General features: G+C 37.0%; 1 protein-coding gene across 1 annotated transcript in view; it reads right to left on the bottom strand.

Annotated features, from left to right (window-relative positions):
* Positions 1-735: 735 nt before the first annotated feature.
* FAM171B (family with sequence similarity 171 member B) overlaps positions 736-23,488 on the bottom strand; it is a 76,257-nt gene continuing 53,504 nt past the window's right edge. Inside the window, exons 3-8 of the mRNA XM_005889549.3 lie at positions 20,898-20,990; positions 17,442-17,600; positions 14,557-14,727; positions 10,408-10,524; positions 5,651-5,774; positions 736-5,408 (exon numbers count right to left, since the gene is read on the bottom strand). Coding sequence (XP_005889611.2) covers positions 4,061-5,408; positions 5,651-5,774; positions 10,408-10,524; positions 14,557-14,727; positions 17,442-17,600; positions 20,898-20,990 — 2,012 coding nt within the window. The 3' untranslated portion in view covers positions 736-4,060. The remainder of the gene's footprint in view (positions 5,409-5,650; positions 5,775-10,407; positions 10,525-14,556; positions 14,728-17,441; positions 17,601-20,897; positions 20,991-23,488) is intronic.

The following is a 23,488-nucleotide window of genomic DNA, read 5'->3' as shown; positions in this document are numbered from 1 at the left end:
CTCAGGAGGCAGGTAAGGTGGCCTGATACTCCCATCTCTTTAAGAATTTTCTGTAGTTTGTTGTGATCCACACAAAGGTTTTAGCCTAGTCAGTGAAGCTGAAGTAGATGTTTGTCTGGAATTCTCTTGTTTTTCTCTATGATCTGGAAAAACCCAAATGAACTTTCTGGCCAACCCAATACATGAACATAAGCACTGTTCAATTAACTGAGCAAACAGCCTTAGTGTTATCATTAGTCTTAGGTTTAAAGCTAAAAGAATTTTTTCTTTTTTTTTTTACAGGGGATATGGGAGGGTGTACTCTATTGGTTTTACTTAGAATATAAAAACTACAACTCGAAAATAGCTGTCATATTTTCTGGACTTCCCTGGAGGCTCAAATGGTAAAGAATCTGCCTGCAGTACAGGAGACTGGGGTTCAATCTGTGGGTCAGGAAGATCCCCTGGAGAAAGGAATGGCTACCCACTCCGGTATTCTTGCCTGGAGAATCCCATGGAAAGAGGAGTCTGGCAGGCTGCAGTTCATGGGATTACAGAGTCGGACATGACTGAGAGACTAACACTTTCATTTTCATTATCTTGTAAAGTCTTCTCATTGAATGGGAAAATGATTTGTCTATATTCAGCTTTAATAGTCAAAATGTGAACTTTGGAGAACATGAAATACAAAGAGAAATCAAGTTCATTATATAAACATAGGGTATTCAAATATTTATTTTACTATAGGGAGTGTAATCAAGAAAATAATTGAATATTCATCTACCAGATTAAATAACAATTTAGGAAGGAATGTTTCATAGTTTACCCAAAATAAAACAGTGCATCAGATACATTTTTAGATTTTATTATCTTTAATGAACCATTTAACATTTTTACAAATCATCAGATTTTTAACAATTTCCAGCAGTAAATATAGTAGTGATGGCATAAATACACTGAAATGTGAGATTCCTCTGAGGAGAGAATACAAAAGATAGAAACACCTGGAAACGGAGGGCAAAATGTCAATTCTAGTTCTGAGACGGAAATTAACATAGTTAAATTCTTTACAACTCTAGTACACGGAGAAATGAGTAACTCATTCCCTATAAATGAATACGTAACTTTGAGCTTCACCTTCCTGGAAGTTTTGAGGGACATCATTTGACCCAAAGATCCCCAAAACTTTATACTATGTATTGATACCAGAGGATTCAAACATACAGAAAGTGATCTGAAAATGATTGCCAAAGTAAAGAAGTGCTTTTATTCCTCAATATTTGTGACCTTCGTGGTATACTGTGTATTATAAAAGGGCGTAATCCCTATACAATTGCATAAATGTCATACAAATGGATTTTACAAATTCAATATCATATGTATTCAAAAATACATACAGCTGTGCTTTAGTAAATGAATCCATCAGTTCCTTGAGGGATAATTTTGCTTTTAAGTTATATCCAAAGTATATACAAAGGATCCACAAATGTTAACAATTTGTGACTAAAATTCTCAAGGTTTTCATTTGCAAAAAACTGTGGTGGTTTTCAATTTAAAAATTTTAAGAAAGTTGTGAATATTGCCGCTTTATTATCACTTGGGTTAAGAAAAAGTAGATGGCTTCAGCTCTTTAACAGGAAATTTGTGAACTACTCACAAATGAGAAGTTACACATTTTGGATCATTAGAAAAAGATGAATTACCTATACTTCCCAATTGAGAACAGAATGTGCAGTGTATAAAAAAATAAGATTTTATTCTGAAACCAACAAAAGTATTTCTAGAAAAGCCCTTGGGGATACATCTTCTCATTTCCTTTACACAAGAATGAGTAAGTGGCATACCTTAATGGCATATGCTTATATCAAAGTGTGTATTCCATTACCAAGATGAGAGATTGAACATTTTTTAAGGGTGGGAAAAATATACACTTAAAATGTCAAAGTCAGTACATTACTATATAGTTTCTAACTTCATTCCAACATAATGTTATCAATATAAACTAGACTGAAAAAAGAATTAAATACACAAAGAGATGTTACTGGCATGCAAAATTCATTGTTCCAACGTGAAACACTAGGTCTATATTTATAATAAAAACTGCACATCTGTTTAATTTGGCTAACAGGAAGAAAATGCACATTTAAGAAAGATGTTATCATATCCTTCTAATAAAGCAAGTCTATATCAAAGGCACTTCAGCAGAGCACTAACTCCTTTACCTTTTCCAAATCATTTTCATTTATGTCACCTTAAATACATCTTTCTGTGTAAAACCAGTAAGAAACTGCCTCTAATTTTGGACCTTATCACCCCCTCCCTCAAAAAAGTAAATGTAGTAAATTAACCAAAACATTTCTCTCTTCTATGGATTGGGGTAGAATATAGCAAACTTTTACCTAGATCTTTAAATTCTTTGGGTTAATACAGAAAGGAATGTTATCTGACAGGTTCTATGCTTCAGAAATGGTTACAGGAAAACCTGGCTGAAGTCTACTGCCTTGGGGGAAAAGCTGTTGTCTTTTGTTGTCTATCTATCTACAGTTTGACTGAAGCTAATGTGGTTAATTTTAGTTCTTACAACTTGTTTATGTGCCTTGGGTCTCTATGTTGCTCCCATCTTAATTAGTAGTGCATGAGAAATAAAGCAATTTAGTTTCATTCCCCGCCCCCGCCCCACCCCAAGGAAAAGGGTAAGCTGCTTCAGACATTTGCCTTTATGGAAATTTTAAGAAAAATGAGATGAGTTGATTTTAATTAACAAAATTTCATTTTTAGGACATGAATGATAATTCAGAGTTGAAAGCACTTAAAATTTAAAAACAGTTCTTGAATGTGTTCACACTAATTCTCTGCTATGATGGAAAGAATATATTACTTCCAAATCTGGAAAAAAAATGTTATATAACTTAAAAGCATTTACGTGATTTAATAAAAATCTTTTACTTTTCCTGTGAAATTGAAACTGTTGTTCCCAAACATTTTTAGAATGTCAGCAACAAAAAAATCTGGATGTATACCTGGGATCCTGAAGGTATTCTTGAATCTCAAGAGAAATGGCACGTTTTTTCTGCTTGACATTTCAGAAAAAAACTGAAATGTTTATTTCCTTTAGCTCCACATATTTTAAGTTTGGATGTTTATAAGAAACTTTCAATTCATTGATTTTTAAAAATCAAGTTTAATAGTTTAAGTGACTTTTTTTGAATAGAAGAAATATCTGAAAACTAATTTCAGTCTATATGTATCAGTGAGCCTTAAAGATTGGGGAGTGGGAGGAATGACTTATTTTTTTAAAGACTGGTAAAAAATTTTCTTGACAGCTAAGCTCACTTCCCCTTTTGGTAATGGGGAAGGGGGCAAGAAATTTTTAAGTAAAAATTCAGTATCAGAACATTCATTTCTCAGATTTCTAGATAAACTAACATCTTTTTATTCTGTGAAGTTTTATCCAAAAACAACCAAAGAGCTGGCATTTCCCTCTCTAACAACCAAGTAGCTTCTTGCCCATCTTAGGTGAGTATGGAATTTACTTTTGGGTTGATACAATATACATGCTGTTTAAAATGAAAGAAAATGTGGTTTGGCCTTTGAACTCTAGAATAACATCAATCCAGAACATTTATCCAGTTATTTTCAAGTATATGCAGTGGAGAATATAATAGTAACATTTCACAAGAGTAATACAGTTTCATTTCTAAATGTTTCACAGGGGTAGTTAAAGCAAAAGCAGTATTTTTGAACTTTAGCAACTTTAGAAGTACACTTTTCACTGTTATTCTTCAGAGTCAGGGCTCAACTTGATGACTGAGCAACAATTTCAGGTACTATTTTACATTTTGAACCCTCAGATACTTCAAATTCATCACCCAAAAATAAATAAAAAGCATAGGCCAGAAAAAAGCATTTCTTGGTAGCCTTCTCACTACTGAATTACCAGTTTACTATTTACTCTGCTTGAGACATGTCCAGGGACCATGAGATTGCTCAGTCTCAGCTTCTTCAGAAGTTCACACAGCAATTTACAATAAAAAGCAAGAATAAACAGCACGAGACAACAGAGACACAACCACTCTTGGTGTTAATTTATGGGAATCAGTGGGCGTTCCTCTCGCTTCTTCCAGATGTTAGTTTTGCTATCTCTCTTGGCTAGTGGTGGTGGTCTGCCCCTTTTTTTAGTGGGGGATATATTGGCTTCAAAATCTTCAGTGGTGCTTTTTCTTCCTGGGGACTCTTCCCCAGGGTGCTCCATGATGGCTCCACTCCCTCCATCTAGGATGTGCCTTAAAGCTGGGTCCTCTGGAGAGCAGACAGTGGTTCCACTCTCACTACTGCTCAGGTCTAAGTCTTCTAAGTAAAGGATCTTAGGCTGATGCATGCTTTTGATGAACGTTTTCTCCCTCTCCAGTTTTCTACTGGAGTGGTGCTCATTCATGTCTACCCCAGAGTCCAGACTCGTGTCATTGCTCTGGGCTCTCTTGCCCTTTTTCAGGTCTATGAAGGAGTGCCTCACCTGTGCGACCGGCTTTCCATCAAGAGACACAAACCAGGCTCTGGGGTGGGGGGAGGGCTTTCCTTTGGACAGTTCTAGGAGGGTCTGTTCTGAAATTCCTTGAAGCTCTGATGAAAAGGGAGTCATTACAACAGCTTCATTTAGTGTTCCAGGAACAGAAACAGATTCCAGGAGGCTGTTTGAATACCGACTCCAATCTGAAGTTTGGGATGGCAAACTCTGTTGACCTTCCAGTGGGAAGTTCTCTTCCCTGGCATCTGGGGGCTGGGCATGAGAATGCATTGGCATTTTTGGTAATGTCTGTGTAAAGTTCTCTCTATTTACTGGTTCCATCAGTTGGCCATAGACTAACTGTCCCTTTCTTGGCAGAGTAGCCGACTTAGCAGGATGCAACTGCTCTGGAGTGGGGAAGAGGTCAGCTGTCTGAAGGATGGCTATGGGCTGGCTGTAGATGTGCATGATCTGCTCTGGAACGTGGGAATGCCCGTATGCCTCTTCATTACCTGTGAGATACCTCTTTTCCTCTTGCGTATCACCTAGAGACGAAGACATATTGTTGTTAACATGTTTAAGTTGTTTGGACCCCACATTGGGCTCCAAAGACTGTGCTGGGTTTCTGGAGTAATTATTTTGATTGACTGACAGAAACGAAACATCTTCATTGTAGATTTTTAAATTGTCCCGAGTTTTCACCATGGAAACTCTTTCTTCTGATTCCACCTTGGATGATTCCTTTTTCTGAGGGCTGTACGAGGAGCTTTTGGCATTGAATAACTGTGATTTGTCCTCGGTTTTTAATGCAACTTTGACTGAACTGATGTGATTTATGTGAGTTGTTGAAGTTGTCTGGTCTCTCTTGAGGACCTCAAGTTTAGTGGTATTTCTTTCTCTTTTCTGTGGAGTACCACACTTATCCCTAGAGTAGAAGAGAAGGAAAAAAAAAAAAAAATTTTTTTTCAAACTTATCTAGAAGGTTTCATTAAAAAAAAAAATCTCATGTTTATTTTATATATATAATGCTACTGTTAGAATATATCTTTTTTTATTTTAATCTATATTTTAAATATCAAACCACTGCTTTCTACAAACTTTGTAACACACAGAATTTACATGACACTAATATCAGTTTGTGTTCACACACATTACTATTGTTCTTACCTGCAATAACAAAGAAGTACAGCAAAAAATCCAATGACAATGACTATTGTTCCTCCTAATATGGCTGTAAGAAATACTGTGTGGTAGGCAGTTATGTCCTTTGAATCTCCATTCATACCTGACCCTAAATAGTTCAAAATAACAAAGAGAAAATATATTACTTTAGGTCAGACTTTCAACTGTGTCCTATCCTGGGTGAGGCAGATTAAAGATGTGTACACAGGTCTATTAATTTGTCCCCCTCCCATGGCAGGCTTCTCTGTGGATGGAAAATATTTTCCCTACCCCCATTAGACTTAATCAGTTGACTTGCTGTGCCCAGTGAGATATGAGCACCTTAAATGAGACTGTATAAACTGCCTGTCCTCTGCTAAGGTCTTCTACTAAGTGAAAAGTATATCCTGAAGTTTTGTTATTCTTTTAACCTAGGTTCTGGAATGAGAAAAAATCTTAAAACTGAACCAAGTCAAGCCCAACAGTCACAAAATGAAAGCAACAAATAGAGAGCAGGCTTATTTGTTACTGATGCTGAATGTTATAGAAAATGATACCAAGATGCTAAAGTCCTGCTGTTACAGAACTTAAAATATGTGACACTGGCTTCCAAGTCAAGCAGTAAGGAAACTGTTGCAGGAGGTAGTAAAAATAGTGACCGAAATTATGTGGTAGCAAAATGTGTGCTGGAACAAAAATATTTCTAAAGAGAGCTTTGTGCAAAGAGGTTTTGAGATAGAATATAGTGAGCGTTGATATTAGCTGTATTCAATTGAAAAAGAAAATTTAAAGATAAAAAGAATCCTTTAAAATTCTTTAAAAAGAATTTGCTAAAGTAAACAGGGATGAAAAGACCAATGAGAATGCAAAAATTAGGGGGCCTGAAGAATCAAGTTGTAACTCCTTGACAGGACCCTAGAATAACATGGCGCCATGATCCCCATAAGCTAAGCCCAGCAGAAGACGCTGACCCATTATTCTTCTTTATGAGAACACATATACACAATGTTGTGGTAATTACTTTGTTGTGTTTGTACAGTTGCTAAGTCATGTCTGACTCTTTTGCAACCCCATGGACTGTAGCCCACCAGGCTCCTCTGTCCATGGGATATTCCAGGCAAGAATACTTGAGCGAGTTGCCATTTCCTTCTCCAGAGGATCTTCCTAACCCCGGGATCAAACCTGCATCTCCTCCATTGCCAGGCAGATTGTTTGCCATGGAGCCACCAAGGAAGCCCCTGGAATTAGCTTAACTGCAGTAAAAGCAGACTAAGCATGGGGATGATCAGTGGAGGTTCTGAATATCCTGCATGAAAGTAGATGTAACTTACCTTGAGGTAATGTTTCAACATCACTAGGACTTAATTTTGCTCAGAAATGTATACAAGTCTACTGATTAGTATCAACTGGATTCTAATGTGTATTGGGGGTGATGAGACACCTGATTTTCCACTCATCTCAACCATAAGAAAAAGTCCAGCATGAGGCTTTCAAGTTCACCAAGGACACTGGAAAGACTAAGGACACATAAAGACTTAGATCCTTTAACTTTTACATCATCTAAGTTGACCAAAGTGTAGTGACATTAAAGGATTTGGAGAAGCAGTGTTTTGTTTATGCATTCAGACTTCGAAGCCAGAGTGCCTGAACTGGAATCCTGGCTTCACCCTTTCTGTGTGGTGTTGGGCAAGCTTCATTCACTTATGTCTCAGTGCACAGCTGTCATACCTGTTACAATGATTAAATAAAATATTGAGAACAGTGTTTAGCACATGATAAGCACTCAGCAAGTGTTGGCTATATTATACCACTGTTGTTAAATGAAATGTCAAGGTTATAGAAGAACGGGCACTCTAGTACTGAATACTCTTTTAACTGGTAACTGAAAATAAAATGTTTATCATATTGAGTAGGTAAGCAAGCACAGCATCGCACAATATGAAATTTCTTCAAAGAAAAAAGATAAAAGTAACAACTCTATCTGTAGATTACTATTTACCATCCGGAGCTGCAACAGAGTAAATAGTTAGACTATAACTGGGTGAAATTCAAGTTCTTCTCCAAAGAATATCTGAATATACGTTTTCACAATTGAGTAATGTAAGCAATTTTCACTCCACAGAATTCCAACAGAACTCACCTTTGGAATTAAGAGGCTGACATTGTTACATCTGTCCCAGATCTTACGTGTATGACAACAGCAGAAAAGCATACAACTGCATGTGTGTGTGTTAGTGTGTATGCACGTGCCCAAGAGAGGTCAGAAAGTTAGAAAATTACATAAATTTTCATTCTGATATTTGAAAATTAATGGTACTTGTTTAATTCTATACTCAGCTACCTACTTACCTATAATAATGTGAAAAACTAATTGATTTTAATTTTTTGCACTTAATATTTTTTCTAGAAATTGGTTTAAGATTTATTTTAAAAACATATTTAGTAATATTATTAACCAAATTATAGCTTCAGCACACCAGACACTAACTAGCCCATCACAAAACCAGTTTGATTTTACAGTAATATTTGCATCCTAAACTGTTTAGGGACATGAGTGATCCTCATATCCAACTCCTGCAATTTAGAAAAAGGAAAACTAATACTCAGATGGGTAAGTACCTATTTCAAGTTCACTCTGTTAATTACTGTCAGAGCCAGAACTACAATCAAATTAATGTTACCCATATTTTTCATATGGACCTTTCAAAAGCATAACTAGAAATTATCTTAATAATCCTACATTTCTGTTAGTACTCCGATTCACACAAAATTGTTCCCAACATAAAAGCCAAAATAAAACTTCTATTTTAGAAAATTACTTCAGCTCTTATAATTCAGTCATCTTGCATAAATGGTATATTTTTAGTGGAAACCACATTTCTCTGTAAAACTCAAGTGCTCCTGTGGTTATTTTTATCAGAAATGCAATAACTTGGATTTAGTTGAGTTGAAGTGTTAAATATTAATTGTTCTTTTTCATCAATATTTTATAGTTGCAAATTTAGAATACAATAAGATCAGACAGCTGGCAAGACTGCATGATATTTTGCACCATAAACAACAAAAGCAATCACCCTCTGTTTTCTGGATAAATATAAACTCATAAGCACTACATTGAAATAAAAACAGAACATTCCTCATGATTATAATGGTTAATAGCTCATATTTCTTCTACTCAAATACTCTATTTTAGCTTCATTTTTGAAATAAAGTCTTGTTACCTTGCATGGTTTAAAAATGGAAGGTTGTCAAATGTAAAATAAAAATAAACTACATAAAAAGTTTCAAAAAACTCAAAGCTTTCAAATAGGCAGCCATAACAAAGTTAGCTGATACACTGCTACTGAGAAATGGATGTAAAATGTTATCCGTAACCTGGATCAGGGCATGTACAAGGACTATTCCTGAACAGCATGAAATAGCCAGGTTGCAGCTGCCTTTCAGCTGGAAGCCAAGACACTAGCTAAACCAAAAGAATTACTTCTGACCCAATTAAAGATGAAGGAGGGACATATGCATTCAGCTTTTACACTTTCCCTAAACTTTACAAAAAGGACACTGAAAGTTTTGCTCTGTCTTGTTTTTATAAATATACATGTCCACAGGTTAAAGGAGAATGAGATCAAAGACAGGAGCAACAAGATGCTGACAGCTGGAGGGTTGACTTAGCAGAGTGTGCAGCAGGGAAAACCAAGAAGCAACTCAACTCATACCAGTGAACACCCAGGAGACCTAATGAGTGGTTGCCGGCCCACGGTGCAGCCAGGCTACATGACAGCTGGTTAGAGTATTTCTTTTTTTAAGATGACTTAATGGATGAGATATGCAATGTTTGAGAATTTTGAGACTTTTACACAACTCAAGATGTAGGCTTTCTAAGTACAAAGTATATACATAGACTGATACCATGTTAATTTGATACCAGTTAAATCCAGGAAAAATGAAACACTTATTTCTCCTAGAATATGAATAAGACCATTCCTAGCACACAGCTCTTGGTTTTTGCCCACCTTCTGTTCACATGTCAGGCCAATCTTCATTTGGGCCATCACCTGTCTTATCCTATGAACACTGGGGACACTATTATTCAACAGTCCCTCGTCCCCACCACACCCCCACCAAGGAAAATGCTCATGATCTAAGTCTGCAAATTCTTCATCCCTAGAAAGATCAGGAACAGTGTGAGGAAAAGACTGCAAAGGGTTAGGTTCCGCTATCTTGAAGCAGCAATCTTCCAAAGACAGTGGAGCAGGTCTGCTAACTGGGTCCTCTAGGATTCCTGCCTTTTACAGTCTGCTTTTTCAGCCTTCCCTAGGATCCTGCAAACTCCTGATATCCTACTACATATTTCTAATTATCCAAACTCTGCTCCTGTTGTTTGCAATCAAAAGCTCTCAACTAATCTGGGTAGAATTCATTCATAAAAAGCAAACTAAGAAAATTCTTCATTTGAATAAACTTTGTACTTCAGATTCATCAGGTATTATAGCTGTAAAGGACCCTAGAGTTCATGGAACTTAATCTTTCCCTATATATCTGGAAAATATAGATATATTCTATATTTTACTATAGTAAATATAGTAAAATATAGATATTTTCTAATTTTACTATAGTAAAATAAAGCTGAGATCAAGAGACTAGAAGCTTTTTCCAGTGTAATACAGTAAGTAGCAATGCTTACAATAAAATGGGAAACTAATATCAGTTTCAGCATGACTATTTGGATTTTTTTAAGTTTATATTTTGTTTCATTTTTACCATACCTGTAGTTCGTGGAAGTGGAGCTGCTATCCAGTAGCCCAAATGTGGTGCATCATATGTCCAAATTAAATGACTGTTATATTCCTTGACCATTCCCTGGCCATGATTTACCCATGCACCTAAAAAGGAAGGCAAAAAAAAGTACTAATCAGTTACCTTATATATCTTGAATGCTAATAGGAGTTTGCTGATAGTCATGTACAGAATACTTTGTAGGATATTTTCAAAGATGAAAACTGTGACAATATATTTTCATGGGATAATAAATATCATAATATATTATATTAAATAGAATAATTTATGACCAAAGAATATACAATCAATATAAATAAACTTTATATCATATATAAAATCAATATAAATTTTATATAAATATAAAAAGGGTATCTACTTAAGAGTTGGAGAAGGCAATGGCACCCCACTCCAGTACTTTTGCCTGGAAAATCCCATGGGCAGAGGAGCCTGGTGGGCTGCAGTCCATGGGGTCGCTAAGAGTCGGGCACGACTGAGCGACTTCACTTTCACATTTCACTTTCATGCATTGGAGAAGGAAATGGCAACCCACTCCAGTGTTCTTGCCTGGAGAATCCCAGGGACAGAGGAGCCTGGTGGGCTGCCGTCTGTGGGGTTGCACAGAGTCGAACACGACTGAAGTGACTTAGCAGCAACTTAGGGAAATCATACTCTCCAAATAATGTCTAAATTGTGTATATTGAGATATGTCTTAGTAAGAATGTAATTAAATCCAAATTTATCAACAGATGGTTGTTACCTGCTCTGGGGTTCTCATTAAATGCTTATAGTATGTGTTTTATGACCTTATTAATATTTTTATTAAATGGTGTTTTGTTCTAGTACTGCTGGCATGGTTCTTTTAGAACTAAATGTCTTTTAAAAAGTGCTATTCTGATTCATTTAAATATCAACCACAGAAAAAAGAATTCAGTAAAACCAGTATCTTTTATGAAGTCCAGCATTACAAAGCTTGTTTATAAGTTTGGTCTATGTATTTGGTTTACTGATTCATTGTAATGATGTATATAGATGAAATTATGGGAGTGAGTCAACCTGCTTTTTGAATAGTCACGTTAAACTTAAGCAGTACATGTGATGAATCAATTCAAAAATTCTGCCACTGGAAGGTACATGAGAAACACAGGCTTTTTTCAGGAGAAACAATCAGAAAGCAGAACTCAAAGCAGATATTCTTCTTTAAAGTGCCTTGAAACAATTCTCTCATTCAACAAGTCAGGGGATTGAGGCCAGAATAAGTCAAGTGACTTGTTCAACATCATGTTGCTGGTAAATGGACAGAATCCAGGTCTTACAGCTTTTAATCCAGTGTTTTACAGTACTATACCACTGTGACACTGAGACTTATAATAGGAAATTTATATATACGGTCTTGAATCCCCAGTCCTGGCACAGAGCGCCTAAAACTTTGTAATTCCCTATGTGATAAGATCCATAAAGGTGGAAACAGTGTCTTTTCTTGTTGACAACAAGCTAATTTCAACCATGTCTGAGTTTATGTTAATGAGGTGAATTTTGGAAAGTCCCAGTGGATGGGGGCTGGTTGCCAGGGGAACCAACTGCATGTACCTTTCATCCCCACCCCCACACAACCCTCTAGAGAAGGGAGAGGGGCTGGACCTTGAATTCAATTGTCAGTGTTCAAAGATTTAATCAAGCATGCCTACATACGGTGGCCTCCACAAAAGCCCCTGAACTGCAGGGTTCAGAGAGCAGAGCTGGTGAACACGTGGAGGCGCTAGGAAGGTGATGCGCCCAGAGGAGAGAGCACTGCGGCTCCAAACCCCTTGCCCTGTGCATCTCTTTCATCTTGCTATTACCAAACTGTATCCTTCTACAGAAGACCGATGACCTAGTTAGTAACCTGTCTTCCTGTGAGCTATTCTAGCAAGTTACCAAACTTGAGGAGAGGGTCACAGAAGCCTCCAACTTATAGCCAATCGTGGCAGGAGCATGGCTGATAAGCTGGACTTGCAGTTGGCCTCTTGATTTGCAGGTTGTGAGCTTGCCTTTAACCTGCGGGATCTGACACTAACTCCAGGTAGATAGGATCTCAGTCAGTTCACTTCAGTCGCTCAGCTGTGTCCAACTCTTTGCAACCCCATGGACTGCAGCACGCCAGGCCTCCCTGTCCATCACCAACTCCCGGAGTTTACTCAAACTCATGTCCATTGAGTTGGTTATGCCATCCAACCATCTCATCCTCTGTCGTCCCCTTCTCTTCCCACCTTCAATCTTGCCCAGCATCAGGGTCTTTTCAAATGAGTCAGTTCTTCACATCAGGTGGCCAAAGTACTGGAGTTTCAGCTTCAGCATCAGTCCTTCCAATGAATATTCAGGACTGATTTCCTTTAGGATGGACTGGTTGGATCTCCTTGCAGTTCAAGAGACTTCTTCAACACCACAGTTCAAAAGCATCAATTCTTTGGCACTCAGCTTTCTTTACATCCATACATGACTACTGGAAAAACCATAGCTTTGACTAGACGGACCACTGAAGGAAATTTTAGGACACTTAGCTCATGTTGGAGGGTACAAGAAAAAATACCCTCACATTTGGTGACCAGAAGTGAAACTTCTGAGTGCAGAATAGAGTTGAAAGAAGAGTTTGTCGCTTACAACTACCTTTGTTACTTACATAATTTCCAGTCTTTTAAAAATAACATATCTGTTTTTATCTTCTGTAGTGAACATGTTTGTGCCTCACTACCTACCTTTTCAGTTACAATGAAACCTCAATTCCAAATCTCTTTGAGAATACACTGCTCCCTCTTCTTAGTCCACATGATTAGTTTAGGGCTCCAATCCCAGCTCCAACACATGACTTAAGCCTAAATAAATCTATGAAATCTATTTGCAGGCCACAGACATTTTTTCTGAGAATAGGCATGCAAACCTCCTTCTAGAAATGCACGGACTCCAAGGGCTTGTGTACTAGCTATAGGAAAAGAATTTCTCTACCTTCTGGACTTTAACCTGGGTAGTATAAAGTGAGAGCGCCTACGGCCTTCCTGCTACTCCAAAGGAAAATCCTATTTCAGAAAGGTTATTAACAGAGGAAACAGATGAGAGAGAAATCAAGTCCTACAAATCAGTCTAGTCTGTGCATCGTGACTTAATCCAACACAGCTCTACCCCGGGGCTTTTCAGTTGTGGGGGATTGATCATCTTTTTTTGTTTTTTGATAAGGACTCCACTTTATTTACATGGAAAAACAAAACCAAGAGAAGCAGAAGAGAAAAATGCATCCAGTTGCTATTTAGGAGGCTAATCTCAGGAAACAAAATTGGTACCAAAGTGTTTTTTTGGAAAATAATCATTCTTTCTACCTTTATACACACACACACACACACACAGAGAGAATACAATGTTATTTATTTTCATGAAATTTGCATACATTTATTAATTGCTTTAGCCAAGCTTTTAGATATAAGTTTATACTGCCTATGAATCCACCTGCAATGCAGGAGACCCCAGTTTGCTTCATGGGTCGGGAAGATACCCTGGAGAATCTTGGGCTTCGCTGGTGGCTCAGATGGTTAAAAATCCACCTGCAATAAGGGAGACCTGGGTATGATCCCTGGTGTGGGGACCATCCCCTGGTGGAGGGCATGGAAACCCACTCCAATATTCTTGCCAGGAGAATCCCCATGGACAGAGGAGCCTGGCATGTTACAGAACGTGGGGTCACAAAGAAGTGGACACAACTGAGCAACTAAGCATTAGCACTATCATAGCAAAAACCCATAAGAACCTCAAAATATAAAACATGGGAATGTGAGTAAATAATGCTATTTTAAAATAATAGTGATATCATTTTCCCTACAATTTTATTATACTAATCAAAGTGGGGCCACTTTTGGTCACTGATAAAGTGCTTAAAATTATAATATTACTGATTTAGTGCTCTACTAAAGATAAAACATTCATATATAAATATTAATGTTTAAATAATAAGGAATATTAAAATTTAATATTCTATGTAAAATAGAAATTTGTCAATTGTACCTTAATAAAGTTGAAAATTTTTAATAACAATAGAAACCTATTTTTAAGGTAAACATGCAAATATTCAAAAAATTCCAAATATTCAGAACTTTTTCCCATAGTTCACATACCTGTGTTCATATCAAATGTCCAGGCAGGTACGTGATCGCCTGCACTTACATCATTTGTATGTAGAAGAGGAAGAGAAATTTGAATAGAGCCATCCACCTTTAATTCTTTTCCTCCAGAATATATTTTCACACATATTGCAGCAAGAGGAGTTAATTCAATGCTTTCAAAACCTAAAAACAGAAGACAGTTCATTAAAATATGTAAAGCACAAACTGTTAACAACAAATATTAACAACAAACTAATATTGGCCTAAAATATCTAGTTCCTCTATTTCAACCAGAGCTATCCAGTGTAATACCAAATAGATACTAGATTCTATTCGAAGATTTTTAAACTATAAAATATATTGTAAGTAAATGCTATACTTATGTAACACTGAGACATCATGTTACGAGCCTAATCTAATTCTCTCAGACTCCTCTGATTTAATGTCACTGGAATCTAAAAGTCAATATTTTTTTGTTTTTAACTTTTATTTTACATTGGAGTATAGTTGGTTAAAAATGCTGTGAGAGTTTCAGGTGTAGAGCAAAGTGATTCAGTTATACATATACATGTATCTATTCATTTTCTAATTCTTTTCCCATTAGGTTGTTATCTAATACTGAGCAGGGATCCCTGTGCTATCCAGTAGGGCCTTTGTTGGTTATCTATTTCAATAATTTGATGTTTTTAAAAACCTACAAAACCATCAGGAAGGCTGCCTCTCTGAGAAGGAGACATTTGAGCAGTGGCCAAATGACAGGTGCCATCCATGCAGAGACCTCAGAGAAGAGCCTTCCAGGCAGAAGAAACCAGGGCAAATCCCCCAAATCAGAAGTGATCTTGGCATGTGTAAGAAGGCAGATGAGAGCGCAGAGGGAGATGGAACCAGCATGAGGCCACGGAAAGGAATTCTAATTATCGCTGCCACCGAACCTATGAATGTATCTCCAGTTATCAGACAGGGCAACCACTGGCTTATTGGAGATTTTCTGTTAAATGTAACAGATTTAACCTTTGTAAACATCCTAAAATTCTATCCATAAGATAAGCAAAATAGTGCCATACATATTCTGTAGACTAGTTGCACTGGTAAGTAATGTACTATAAAAAGTACTATGTGAGTAATTATAATATCTCATATCAAACTGTAAAACCAGCTGGCTTTCTTAACTCCACCCCTCGGGTCTGTGAAGTCAGTGGCTTCACATACTGAATGCGTCTGAAACTGATGAGGTCAACACCCTATCATTTGGGATAAGGCCAACTAAAAGAAAAGGAAAAAAGAGTCTGAAAGACAATGAGGAGACTTTAAAAAAGCATCTTCATATTCACAGAACTCTAGAACTGTGCAATCAGTATATTAGCCATGAGCAACATATGGCAATTTCAATTTAAATGAAATTATCAATTTAGTTCCTCAGTGCACTGGTTATATTTCAAGAGCTCAACTGCCACCTGTGGCTAACTGCTACCATATTGGGCAGGACAGAACATTTTCATTTGACACCATGGCTCTAGGACTTTTCAAATGTTAGCAGCTTCAGGACCATTGAAACGTCTAATGAACAATCTCAAAAGCAGGTGGTAGAGAAATGATGAAGAGCAGAACATATTATAACTTCCTCCCACTGAATCTAATGAGTCTTGTTCATAAAAACCCTCCAGGGCAACATGAGCTTCATTTGTGATAGTGTATATTGGCTACCATGCTTGCAATGCTTTTATTTGGAGCATCCTATAACTTATACCTGGAAAACTTTGGCAGGTGTCTTAGATTGGCTTCCTCAAGAAGCAGACCCTGAAATAACACTTTGGAAGGAAGGAAGCACCCACCACTGAGGGAATGGAGGAGTAATACAGAAGAAGGAAGGAAGCCAACACACGATGTGTTAATGAAGAGGTGTGTACACTTTACGTACTCTTTTCTGTCACTGCTTGAGAGCCTGCCTCTTGTGAGGGCTCAGTCTACTTCCTGGGCCAGGGAATGCCCTTATGCAGAGTCACAGATACATGCAGTAGGAAATATTTAGGCTTGTAACAGAAGAGAGGGTCATCTGCCTGGGGTATCAATAACATCAGCTACAGCAGGTAGAAAAAATGCCTATCTAACCATAACACGTATTTGCTTATTACTCTAATTTCTGACTAGCTCCCAAATGATATGGACCAAAAATTTGACTCACGTGAAACCATAAAAATTACAGATTGTCTGAGGTGATTTTTAAAACTGTGGAGTTTCTTACTGGCAACAAGTGGCAGAAATGGTGGAACAAGTATGGATTTACAAAGGAAAGATACAGCTTTTACAGGGGTCATTCATAAGTAAATTGTTAAATAAAATGTAAAATCCCATCACCTCCTTAACTTAGGTCATGACAGCCTTACATATTACTACTGTTGAAACTGAAAAATATACTTTTTCAATATTTACCCTTTTACTCGAAGTATTTCAAATATTTCAAAATTTCCAATTGCTCACTCCAATCTACAAACTTTTTTGTTTCCAACAATTATTGACACTTCTGATCAATTTGAGAATGACTGGTCAAATCATATGTCTAAACTTCTTAGTCAAATTTCCACTTTTAAATGCATTTTTTAATTTGCAAAATTTTACAGTAAACATTACTATTTTCTATAGTTTGTTTACCTACTTTGAATAAAAATACCCTGTAAATTAAATTCCCCATTAACTTGTAATTTATGCATAAGGTTCTGATGTAATCTCTTTCATAATGTACTAGAATAAAAGGACTGCCTATAAACACTTTAATAACTGTGTTTATGTTTCAAAACTGATGTCTCCTCCAAAGTGTAAATTAATATCAAACATCTAAATAAACAGAATTTGAATATGTACTATTTTTATAAAGAGATTATATAAAAATTAGGAAATACCTGACTTATTGAGAGTAATGCCAGTTGTATACAGAAAATTATCCACCTTCAAAAACTGTTGTAGAACTGTAAGGTAGCCTGTAACATTGCTAATATGATGGTTGTTGGGTAGTTTAATTAAGGCTTTTGAAAACTGAACACTTGGTTGAGATTTGGCATCTGGAAAAAGAAAACCTCATTAGCCAATAAACAAAACAAATGCACAGAAAGCACAGCACTACTGGTCAGGACATGTTACTCTAAGTGAACCAGTTATTTCTAAAACATTACTAACATCTTATTATAATGATTATTTTATATTCAGATCTGAATAAACAAGAAATGCCCCTTTCTTTAACTCAAAGTCCTGCACTCAACATGCCAGCAAATTTGGAAATCTCAGCAGTGGCCACAGGACTGAAAAAGGTCAGCTTTCATTCCAATCCCAAAGAAAGGCAATGCCAAAGAATGTTCAAACTACCACACAATTGCTTTCCTCTCACACGATAGCAAAGTAATGCCCAAAATTCTCCAGGCCAGGTTTCAACAGTACATGAACCGTGAACTTCCAGATGTTCAAGCTGGGTTTAGAAAAGGCAAAGGAACCAGAGATTAAATTGCCAACATCCGCTGGATCATCAAAAAAGCAAGAGAGTTCCAGAAAAACATATACTTCTGCTTTACTGACTATGCCAAAGCCTTTGACTATGTGGATCACAAACTGTGGAAAATTCTTCAAGAGATGGGAATACCAGACCATCTGACCTGCCCCCTGAGAAATCTGTATGCAGGTCAGGAAGCAATAGTTAGAACTGGACATGGAACAATGTCCAGTTGCAAATCGGGAAAGGAGAACATCAAGGCTGTATATTGTCATCCTGTTTATTTAACTTACATACAGAGTACATCATGAAAAACACTGGGCTGGATGAAGCACAAGCTGGAATGAAGATTGCTGGGAGATATATCAATAACTTCAGATATGCAGATGACATCACCCTTATGGCAGAAAATGAAGAAGAACTAAAGAGCCTCTTGATGAAAGTGAAAGAGGAGAGTGAAAAAGTTTGTTTAACACTCAACATTCAGAAAACTAAGATCACGGCATCTGGTCCCATCACTTCATGATAAATAGATGGGGAAACAGTGGAAACAGTGGGAGACTATTTTTTGGGGCTTCAAAATCACTGCAGATGGTTACTGAAGCCATGAAATTAAGACACTTGCTCCTTGAAAGAAAAGTTATGACCAACCTAGACTGCATATTAAAAAGCAGAGACATAACCGTGCCAACAAACGTCCTTCTAGTCAAAGCTATGGTTTTTCCAGTGGTCATGTATGGATGTCAGAGTCGGACTGTAAAGAAAGCTGAGTGCCGAAGAATTGATGCTTTGAAACTGTGTTGTTGGAGAAGACTCTTGAGAGTCCCTTTGGCTGCAAGGAGATCAAACCAGTCAATCCTAAAGGAAATCAGTCCTGAATATTCATTGGAAGGACTGATGCTGAAGCTGAAACTCCAATACTTTGGCCACCTGATGTGAAGAACTGACTCTGAAAAGACCCTGATGTTGGGAAAGATTGAAGATGGGAGGAGAAGGGGACGACAAAGGATGAGATGGTTGGATGGCATCACCGACTTGATAGACATGAGTTTAAGTAAGCTCCGGGAGTTGGTGATGGACAGGGAAGCCTGGCGTGCTGCAGTCCATGAGCAAAGAGTTGGACACGACTGAGCGACTGAACTGAACTTAGATCACACAAGGCACATTTAGGCTAGAGCCTGCTTGAGCTTGATTCATCTGCCCAGAATTTCTTCACCTTTGAGTTTCACTCTGGGGAACCACACGTTGACCCATGTGGCACATCTGGGGTTTCATTTCTGCAACAAGAGTAGAGGCACTGGAGCATGCTAGAATGGGCTGAAAGCAATCAACAGCATCTCATTGTCCTCTTGACCACAGTGACTTGCTGAGTGATGGAACCTGTGCCAACCACAGTTAATGAGACCCAACGTGGATTTTGGGCTTCTCAGGCAGCAGACAGTATAAAGAATCCACCTGCCAATGCAGAAGATGCAAGAGAATGGGTTCGATCCTTGGGTTGGGAAGATCCCCTGGAATAGGAAATGGCAACCCACTCCAGTATTCTTGCCAGGAGATTCCCATGAACAGAGGAGCCTGGTGGGCTACAGTCTATGGGATCACAAAGAGTAGGACACACTAAGCATCTGAGCACAGACAATGTGAATTTTGCTTGGACTTCTAGGGGCAAAGACATGCTATTGCCTACACTAGATTTAATGTGAGCAGGTATGTCCAGGAGTCACAAAAGCCATTTTGTGACCAGAAATGAGAACTCATTTGAAAATAGACAATAAGGGGCGGAAAGTTGAAAAATGGAAAGAGTTTGAAGAGGCCAGTAAGGAGTGGGACTATGTCAAGATAATGGCCTTTCTCTGCACACATGCAGGTCCTATTTACTTTTTACCCTTCACACACAGCTCTACATCCATCCTGCTGTGCACCAGCAAAATCAGTGCAAGAGTGAGAGATTCTACTACCTCGCTCAGTAAATGACTCCAAGATTAATCAAGCCCCAGTTTTTCCCAAATGATAGTATTAGGTTTTCTTTAATACATTAGGACTAAATAAGATAGCTTCTAAAAATGAAGAATTTCAAAAACTGTTTCTTTACCATGACTCTTGTCTCGGACTCTAAGATTTTCTACTTTTACCAGTCATTCCTAATATGCTTTGGTTCTAAACATTGATTTCCCAAAAGAAATAAGTGAATTATTGTCATTTACAGACGTTTTACATAATATGCAGTAAGAGTTACAAAATGCTGGGATGTTCCCTAAGGACTAGTTAAGGGAGGGGAGGAGGTAGGTGAGGATGAAAGCTAGCATCTTCGAGGTTGCTAAGCAGAGTTGGAAAACACAGTTTGAATCACAGCCCAAATCAGGCTTCTTGTATTCCTGCCCTCGGGACATGTGAGTGGGGCAAATCATGTCTGCTCAGTAGATACTGAATTCCCCAGCCTCAGATCTTTCCCTCGCAGGCAGCAAGATTAATGTCAGAAGCAGGAATGAAGGTGACCTGCCAACGAGAATGCCCCAAAGGTCTGAGTCCTTTTCCCAATTTCACCAACCACCAAAGCCCAGAAAGAGCTGTGATTTGGGAAGAAGTTCAGAGACTCTTTCCAGTATTTCTGAAAGTCAAATGTTCTATTGAGGGTGGCTAAAATGATAAAAGAGAATGAGTCCCACTACACACAAAAAAAAATATGTATGCTATAGCTTGATAGTGAAATAAGAATCGGTTCAGGCCAACTTATAGTCAATACCAGTCATCCCAGTTCAATTTAAATTTTTCCCACCTTATAATCAACATTGATCCATTGGTGAAGTAGTACAGTTATACAATACAGTCACTTTCAAGTGTTTACTTACTAGTTAAGAAGAAGTAGAGTACTTACCAGCTAATTTTCCAGTAATTAAAATAGTGTCTTCAAATAGCCATATATTTGCTTGGTTTTGTGGGAACAATGAAAGTGTAACTGATGAATATACTGTGAAATATAGCACAATTAGAATATTTTATTAGACATGGAGGTAAAACTGGGACAAATACAGTTCTGCTCCAGCAGGCCCTAAAAATGTAGGAAAAGCAAACTGTGTGATGGGAAAAGCAATTCAAAACAAGGAAGAATGAATGTAAAATATAGAGGGGAAAAAAGAAACATAATAAAGTGAGAAGATTGGGCATGACTACTAATGTTTTAAAAATTTCATACAATACTTTGTACCAAGATGACTAATGATGTTCTCTAACCCTATATATATGTATATGTGTGTATGGTCAAGCTAAATGCTTAAACAACCCTCTGCTCTTTTCTCTATACAATCATTACTTATTTCCTTCTTATAATTCTTAAAACCTTTTTTCCTGCCTCCATGATTTTAGGTTCTTTAAGGGGAGTACATCCATTCTGTTTTAACTTCCCACACAAAGGTTCAATGCTTTTCTTCACAGCGTGGTTCACCAAACAGACTGAGTTGGCAAAGGATAAAACAGTTTAACATACACATGATCCATAGGCAACCTTTAGTAGTAGGCAGGATGAGGCTGAACCTGTCTACAAGAGTAGGCATCTGAAATGACTGGTGAGATGAGTAAGTGCAAATCCCTGAAAGATAACAATTCTTTCCAGATGAGGAGCAAGAGGCAGGGATAAAAGACCATCATTTTATAAGCAAGAACAAGTCGGATAAGCTTACCAATCCTGCAAAAGAAAAATGTTTTGAGGCATTACCTAAAGTACAAGTTCTCATTGATCTCCTCCATGCAATGTATTTAAATATCAACAGAAACTATATAGTACCCCTAAATCACGTAAAAGATAAAATACACTTGCCTGGGAATACTTTTAATTAGAGCTTACTGTTAAAGGAAATATGAAAAAGAAGATAAAATATAAAACTATACAAAAATTATGGGTGGATGTAAAACAATTTTTTTTATTAAATAGAAAAGGAAGACTATCAATGAAAGTAATTTTAATTCAGAAATTATTAATATTTAGACAGATTGCTGGAGTTCCAAGATTGGAGAGGAGGTGGTGGGATAATAGCTTGGACCTTGAGATGACTGGATCCCACACTGTGGAAAGGGGCTACCCTGACAGCTTTTCCTATTAAGCCTGAGGAGAATCTTTCTGAATCTCATTAAAATTTGCATTCAGATTTCCTTCGATTTACAGAAATGTTTCTGATTTTAAAAGGGATGTGTATCTTCTCTGGAAAAGCTGAGAAATACAGAAAAGGAAGAAAATGATGGTCATCACAGGACCACCACAGAGACCACCACCATTAGTATTTCACTGTAGCTCTTCCTGGATTTGTCCTGTGGTTTAAAAAAGAGGGAGTGTGATATCATACACAGAGTATTTTCACCCTGCGTTTTCACTTAAGATAATGTTGTAAGCATTTCTGTCCCTCAGTAGAAACTTTTCATAACATTTTCAAGGTCACATTCCTTAAAGTATCAAGATTCACTTAAACTGTATAATACTGTAGACTGTTTCCATTTTCACGATTACAGAATATTCGCCTCATTATCCTTGTGCACAAGTATCTGTCCACTTTATTTGTATGTTCATGTTTAGAAAAGATTCCCAGCAAAGATGAAGATTTCAAAGACTCTGACACACATATTTCAAAACTGTCATCCAGATAATACTGCCAACTTCTCCTCCCACCAGCAGTGTTAGAGGAGGCCCATCCTGTCAATACTGAGGATGTTCACTCTATAAAACTTCCCTGAGGTGAAAAATCTAAGAAATGCATGTTTTGGGGGTGTACTTAGATTATTAGAAAGGTAAATATTTTATCACATTCTTTAACTTGTATTTCCTGTTTTAAATCTGCTACGTCATGGTTCTGTCCATTTATATTATTTAGGCAGTGTCCTGGTGTCTTTTACTGACATGAATGAATTCTTAGCACATAAAAGGTATCATTCCTTATTACTTCACATATTTTTCCTACTTTTTTAAAATTATGGTGAAATTTACCTTTTACGACATCATTCATTGCTTTTCAGTTTAAAAAGACCATCCTAAAAAAAGATAGTTTATTATATTAAATATAATTTTCCACATTCGAACTCTTTGAGCAATATATTTTGGAATATGGATTCAAATTAATTTACTGCAAATGGTTAGCAAAATATTCCAGTATTACTTATTGAATATTCAGCTTTTTCCTCAATGATTTATAATAGTTCCTTACCATAGATTATATTTTTTATACCTACTAGTATCTGATTTGTAAAATATCACAATAAATCTGTAGCTAGATATTTTAGTTATCTGGAATTTCAAACTGCCTCTAGTAAATCTCTTAAAACTTCAGGTATTTTTACATATTTATTCTTCAAGAATTATTTTGCCAAGTATTTTGCTAATACGTTAAATCTGTAAATTAATATGGGAAGAATTAAAATCTTTACAATATTCAGAGTAAGAAAAATATATATTTTTCCAGTTATTCGGTGTTTTAGTTGATT

The sequence above is a fragment of the Bos mutus genome, chromosome 2 (genome assembly GCF_027580195.1).
Source record: "Bos mutus isolate GX-2022 chromosome 2, NWIPB_WYAK_1.1, whole genome shotgun sequence".
In the NCBI taxonomy this organism is placed as follows: domain Eukaryota; kingdom Metazoa; phylum Chordata; class Mammalia; order Artiodactyla; family Bovidae; genus Bos; species Bos mutus.
Note: the sequence above shows the minus strand (reverse complement) of the source record. Positions and strands in the feature narration are given on the sequence as shown.